At 42.3% G+C, this 7,500-nt stretch overlaps 1 protein-coding gene across 5 annotated transcripts in view; it reads right to left on the bottom strand.

The window, feature by feature from the left end:
• Window positions 1-7,500, bottom strand: part of myo5aa (myosin VAa) — a 59,167-nt gene that overhangs the window by 33,049 nt on the left and 18,618 nt on the right. For all 5 annotated transcript variants that reach the window (XM_060878411.1, XM_060878412.1, XM_060878414.1 and 2 more), the window contains exons 5-8: window positions 7,024-7,180; window positions 5,279-5,422; window positions 2,663-2,744; window positions 598-705 (exon numbers count right to left, since the gene is read on the bottom strand). In XM_060878411.1, coding sequence (XP_060734394.1) covers window positions 598-705; window positions 2,663-2,744; window positions 5,279-5,422; window positions 7,024-7,180 — 491 coding nt within the window. The remainder of the gene's footprint in view (window positions 1-597; window positions 706-2,662; window positions 2,745-5,278; window positions 5,423-7,023; window positions 7,181-7,500) is intronic.

Here is a 7,500-nt window from a genome sequence, read left to right as displayed (position 1 = left end):
TTGTCTGTGTGTGTGTGTGTTTGTGTGTGTGTGTGTCTGTGTGTGTGTGTGTCTTTGTGTCTGTCTGTGTGTGTGTCTTTGTGTCTGTCTGTGTGTGTCTTTGTGTGTCTTTGTGTGTGTCTGTGTGTGTGTGTGTGTGTGTGTGTGTGTGTGTCTTTTTGTCTGTGTGTGTGTGTCTTTGTGTGTCTGTCTGTGTGTTCGTGTGTGTGTCTGTCTGTGTGTGTGTCTTTGTGTGTCTGTCTGTGTGTGTGTGTGTGTGTGTGTGTGTGTGTGTGTGTACGTTTGCAGGTGGAGGAAACGGACGCCTTCCTGAGAAGCCAGTTAAAGCCTGTGAGGATCTTTACTCAACACTACTGATACTGAGTCATATTTAAATGGATCGTTACATCACACAATTCTGACTTCTGAATTTTACTTTCAGTAAAGATGATTTATACAAATGACCACAAGAAGAAGGGGAAGAAGAAGAGAAACAAATCTATAAACACAACACTATTACATTTGAAAAAGAATCTTTGTGTTTATTTATTTATTTCCAACACAAGAGCATTTAAATGTAATAATTGAGTCATCTAATAAACTTAATAAAGGTCTCACCCAGCAGTGTGAAGGCGTTCCTCGTCATCGACATCTCTCTCGCATCCTCTACTCCATCAATGACTGGGTTCCGGCCCTGTCTGGTGTAGTGGAATTCAGACGCACTGCCTACACACACACACACACACACACACACACACACACACACACACACACACACACACACACACACAGACACAGACACAGACACAGACACAAACACACACACAGACACAAACACACACACACACACACACACACAGACACAAACACAAACACAGACACAAACACACACAAACACACACACAGACACACACACACACAGACAAACAAACACATAAACACACACACACACAAACACACACACACCGACACCATCACACAAACACACACACACAGACACACACAAACACACACACACACACACACACAGAGACACACAGAGACACACAGAGACACACACAGACACAGACACAAACACACACACACACACACACACACACACACACAGACACACACAGACACAGACACAAACACACACAGACACAAACACACAGACACACACAGACACAGACACAAACACACACACAGACACACACACACAGACAAACAAACACATAAACACACACACACACAAACACACACACACCGACACCATCACACAAACACACACACACAGACACACACAAACACACAGACACCGACACACACACAAACACACACACAGGCAGATACACACACACACACACACACAGACACACACAGACAGACAGATACACCCAGAAACAAACACACACACACACACACACAGACACACCCAGACACAAACACACACACAGACACACAGGCAGACACACATAGACACACCCAGACACAAACACACACAAACACACACAAACAAACACACACACACCACAATATTACATTGACAATTTAATAATAATCAGGATAAAGAATTCTCTCAATACTGTAATGCTGCTGAAGTTTTTTTAAATAAAGAGAATTTCCTGCTTCCCCCAGAGATGTTAGCAAGAATCCAGGACACATGAGGAGCTCAAATTCTACACTAACACTAACTAGTTAATAAAACAGAAAAAATAACCTGAATTCATCTAAGAACATCTATAAACACAAACACAACGCATCATATGAGAGACTCGACTAAACCGAATGGAGCACATGGTGTAACTAACTTTACAACGCTAACTAGCATCTCACGCTCACTGTATCATGGTTATTGTTAGCTGGCTAAATGTAAAAGGGGGAATGTTCAGAAAGAGAAAGTGTTAGACAGGTCACTCAGACACCATGATACTGTAGTGTGTGTGTATAATCATACAGCATGGACGTAACACACACCACATGTTTACACACTACATACTGATGAGTTAGCGTCTGTAACGTAGCATGTTTTATATCCTGACTGTTACTTTATTAAAGTGTTCATTAACACAGACATTTTTAATCTCACTGTGAAAAACAACCCACTGACAATGAATTCATTTTTTTGTGTTATGGTTGTGTGTGTAATATTAAGGAGATTATTAACACACATGAACTGCACATACTGTCAATTTACAACAAACAGGAAGTGGTGTAAAATACAGGAAAAAACCCAAATACAGATTTTAATGGAGACACAGCCTGTTGCTTGGCAACAGAACAGTGAACATTACATCACACACATGAGCGTGCACACACACACACACACACACACACACACACACCCCTCATTAACGGGGTGTCAGTTGGACAGGAAGTGGGCTGGCAGCCAGAGAAGGAGAGGACAGAGCCAGCAGTGTGTGTGTTAATATACAGGTGGTGTGTGTGTGTGTGTGTTAATATACAGGTGGTGTGTGTGCGCTAGTAAATGACAAAGTGTGTAAGAACACAAGCTGTCGCTCTGCGTGAAAGATCTGATCCCCGGTATCCATGTTATGACAAAACACACGGACGCACACAAGCACACACGCACGCACACACTCACAGACACACACACAGTCACAGGTACACACACACACCCACTCACACAGAGAGACACAGACACACACACACTCACACAATCACATGTGTGTGCAAAACTCACTAAGTTTCAGGGTCTTAAACTCAGGAAGGTGGTTGGAGGCACAGAGCTGGTAGAAGATGTGATAATTCCTCTCCTCATCTGCCTGCAGAAAGATGGAGAGAGCGATGAACAGGATGAGGAAAAAGATAAAGATTAACCAGAAGACAAAAGCAGAAAATGTTCCTGCATTCAGATGGAGTGTGTACCTCCATGCTTAACTTCATTATCCTCACTTCTGATTAGCCTTAAAGCACATTGATGCTAATATAAATCCAGTCAGGGAACAGCAGGAAACAATGTTTAGTCAGAAATAAAAAGTGTCTCGGGTCACGGCACCACACCACAAGTGAGTGAGTAACAGTGTAACAGTGAGTGAGTAATAGTGTAACAGTGAGTTAGTAACAGTGTAACAGTGAGTGAGTAATAGTGTAAAAGTGAGTGAGTAACAGTGTAACAGTGAGTAACAGTGTAACAGTGAGTGAGTAACAGTGTAACAGTGAGTGAGTAACAGTGTAACAGTGAGTAACAGTGTAACAGTGAGTAACAGTGTAACAGTGAGTGAGTAACAGTGTAACAGTGAGTGAGTAACAGTGTAACAGTGAGTGAGTAACAGTGTAACAGTGAGTAACAGTGTAACAGTGAGTAACAGTGTAACAGTGAGTGAGTGCTATTGGTTACAAAAATAATGGTGATGTAACAGTGTCAAGAAAGTTTAACACTCACTGAAACACGATGACTCAGCAGGTACGTCCTCAGTTTGCGCGATGAGTAAGTGGTAGCGTGTCAATCCGATCTCGATGGTACTTCCGAAACAGGTGCGTGTACGTGTCTGGTGGTGACATTTCAGTATGGTCCTGTAGCACAGGAGAGAACGGTTAACAGTTCAGCTAAAGTGTAGTGTCAGTGTAAGTGAGTCGTGAAGTGAGTGATCTGTAGTGTGAGTGTGACAGGAGTGGTGTGTACAGTGTGTAGATGTAGTGCAGTAACATTTGTGCGTGTAACAGGAACATATACAGTTACAGTGCAGTAACCAGGTAAATGAGCTGATACCTTCATTCTGAGCAAAGCATTACATGAGGAAACAGTGTACCCTGGAACGTGTATACAGTGAGTAGAACGTTCATGTTACGTTTAATTTGGAACGTTCGTGGAGTGTCGGAGAAGGGAACAGAGTAATCTTATATGATATATCTGTTGTAACATGAATACCATAAACATCACAAAAAGATTACATGTGACTAACAGTTAAATCAGTGATGGTAATTAATTAATTAAAGTAGCAGTACAGTTTGTGGTAAAAGTAGTTAATAACATGACATATGATAACCCTGTGAAGTGTGTGGTTACAGGTAAAACACAGCAGTTACAGTAGTGAATAAACAGTAACAGAATAACAAACATAGTAAACAACACTAGAATCACAGGTAACACTATAGTCACATGAACATCAACACAGTCAGAATAACAGTAACAGTGATATCACATAACATATGATAACACTTCACAGACAGTGTAACAGTGAGTGAGTAACAGTGTAACAGTGAGTAACAGTGTAACAGTGAGTAACAGTGTAACAGTGAGTGAGTACCAGTGTAACAGTGAGCGAGTAACAGTGTAACAGTGAGTGAGTAACAGTGTAACAGTGAGTAACAGTGTAACAGTGAGTGAGTAACAGTGTAACAGTGAGTAACAGTGTAACAGTGAGTAACAGTGTAACAGTGAGTAACAGTGTAACAGTGAGTAACAGTGTAACAGTGAGTGAGTACCAGTGTAACAGTGAGTGAGTACCAGTGTAACAGTGAGCGAGTAACAGTGTAACAGTGAGTGAGTAACAGTGTAACAGTGAGTGAGTAACAGTGTAACAGTGAGCGAGTAACAGTGTAACAGTGAGTGAGTAACAGTGTAACAGTGAGTAACAGTGTAACAGTGAGTGAGTAACAGTGTAACAGTGAGTAACAGTGTAACAGTGAGTAACAGTGTAACAGTGAGTAACAGTGTAACAGTGAGTAACAGTGTAACAGTGAGTGAGTACCAGTGTAACAGTGAGTGAGTACCAGTGTAACAGTGAGCGAGTAACAGTGTAACAGTGAGTGAGTAACAGTGTAACAGTGAGTGAGTAACAGTGTAACAGTGAGTGAGTAACAGTGTAACAGTGAGTGAGTAACAGTGTAACAGTGAGTGAGTAACAGTGTAACAGAGAGTGAGTAACAGTGTAACAGTGAGTGAGTAACAGTGTAACAGTGAGTAACAGTGTAACAGTGAGTGAGTAACAGTGTAACAGTGAGTGAGTAACAGTGTAACAGTGAGTGAGTAACAGTGTAACAGTGAGTGAGTAACAGTGTAACAGTGAGTGAGTAACAGTGTAACAGTGAGTGAGTAACAGTGTAACAGTGAGTGAGTAACAGTGTAACAGAGAGTGAGTAACAGTGTAACAGTGAGTGAGTAACAGTGTAACAGTGAGTAACAGTGTAACAGTGAGTGAGTAACAGTGTAACAGTGAGTGAGTAACAGTGTAACAGTGAGTGAGTAACAGTGTAACAGTGAGTGAGTAACAGTGTAACAGTGAGTGAGCTGCTTTTTTGGTTCCAAAAATAATGTTATCTGTAACACGTCGTCAAGAAAGCTTTAAGCACTCACCTGAAACACGACTCGCGACTTCTCCAGCAGGTACGTCCTCATGTTAGCGCCGATGATGTGGTAGCGCTTGTCGAATCCGATCTCGATGTACTTCCCGAAACGGCTGCTGTTGTCGTTCCTGGTGGTTTTGGCATTTCCTATGGCCTGTAGGCACAGGAGGAGCGGGTTAACTTCAGCTAATAGTGTGTGTGTGTGTGTGTGTGTGTGTGTGTGTCTGTGTGCGTGTGAGAGAGTGTGTGACTGTGTGTGTGATTGTGTGCAGAACATTTTGTGCGTTTACGGAATCTACATCTCTCTGCAGTAACTCAGGAAATCGATGCTGAACCTTCATTCTGAGCAAAGCATCATGGGAAATCATGTGTCCACTGGGACTGCATTCAACAGAACCGTCTCATTTATCTGTTTATTTTGGAACTCTGTGGGTCTCGAGGAGGGAAGAAATCTCTATATATCACTATATCTGTTTAAGCATGAATACAAAATCACAACAAAGACTTTCTTACTAACGATTAAATCATTATGCTAATTAATTAATTAATAGCCAAGATCAGTTTGTGTACAGATGTTAATCACATGAATATGATGCCCTGTGAGATGCCCTGTGTCTCAAGACTAAAACACAGCAGTTACATGTGAATATCACACACACAATCACACACAATCACACACACACACTCACAATCACACACACTCACTATCACACTCACACAATCACACACTCAAACTCACACACACACACTCACAATCACACTCACAATCACACACACTCACAATCACACTCACAATCACACACAGACACGCACTCACACACACTCACAATCACACTCTCACAATCACACACTCAAACTCACACACTCAAACTCATACACTCAAACACACACACGCAGTGTATTTCTGACCTTCTGACCATGTGAAGACAGTGACATAACGTATGTCTCTCTCTCTCTCTCTCTCTCTCTCTCACACACACACACACACACACACACACACACTTCCAGTGCAAAATGAAGTTTGGAGTTAGAGATCACAGACTATAATATTTCAGCATCAGAGCAAGTGAGATATTCTAAAAAAGTAAGATCAGATCCTCCGTGTTGTGAAGGACGAGTTTCTAGAAGATTAAGATCCTTCAGATTGTGGTCTACAAAAGCGATTCACCTCGACCTGTCAGCAGCACCTTTCACACAACCCTCTTGTCCATCAAAACAATTCCAGGAACATTCCAGGTTCATCCACCCAGATATCCAGATCTTGTGATCTCAACCATAGACAACCAACCATCCTTCTCTCCTCGCATCATCATACTGACTCGCTCATGCTTCTCTCCACTCAGGTGCTTCTTCAGTCCCCTCTGGCTCCTGGCAGGTGCAGCTCCTGAACACCATCTGACCTTATGTAAACCTTCTCAGATTCTCCCACATCACTCCAATACTCCATTACTATTTTATCTCCACTGGCTTTCTGAAGCTGCCCACATCAAGATTTAAAACATCGATGCTCGCCTACAAAAAGACAAAAATGGACCAGGGCTCACGATCTGCACCAACCACCTCTCAAGGTATGAGGAACACCTGAGAGCATCAGCAGCTACATTCAGACAACATTAAAGACCTGTCTCTTATCCAAGCACTCACAACAAGACTGATGGTCCTCCTCATCCCCGACCTGGTGATCCAGCGTGAGGATGTGTGTAAGAAAGACTACAAAGTTCTTCTGGATGTTCTGCTTGTTTTTTGGCTAATTACCTCCATGATGGGGTTAGAGGCGAGCACCTTCTCCTCCACGTTGGCCTCGCTGGCTGAGCCGCTCACCGTAGCGAAGTATCGCATTGCGTATTTGGCTGAAACCGTCTTCCCTGCACCAGACTCCCCACTGACGATGATGGACTGGTTCCTCTCATCTCTGAGATAAAGAAAAAAATAAGAGAAAGATAAAAGTTTGTCCAGGTGTCGTGATAAAACATGGAATGTGTGGAAAGCATTTTTATTCTGTTTAAAGGGTTACGTACGGTGGAGTTATGACTACTTATATATGTGACTATTGATTAATTACTAACTGTATGTTTGTATATGTGCAAACTCTGTGGTTGTGTGTGTGTGTGTGTGTGTGTGTGTGTGTGTTAGAGAAACTAGATTATTTGCTGCAGCATACAGTGAGATGACCTAGAAACCGTAGTCCCAAAGACACTCTGCACACACACACACACACACACACATACACAC

This window comes from Tachysurus vachellii, chromosome 9 (genome assembly GCF_030014155.1).
Source record: "Tachysurus vachellii isolate PV-2020 chromosome 9, HZAU_Pvac_v1, whole genome shotgun sequence".
NCBI lineage: Eukaryota > Metazoa > Chordata > Actinopteri > Siluriformes > Bagridae > Tachysurus > Tachysurus vachellii.
Note: the sequence above shows the minus strand (reverse complement) of the source record. Positions and strands in the feature narration are given on the sequence as shown.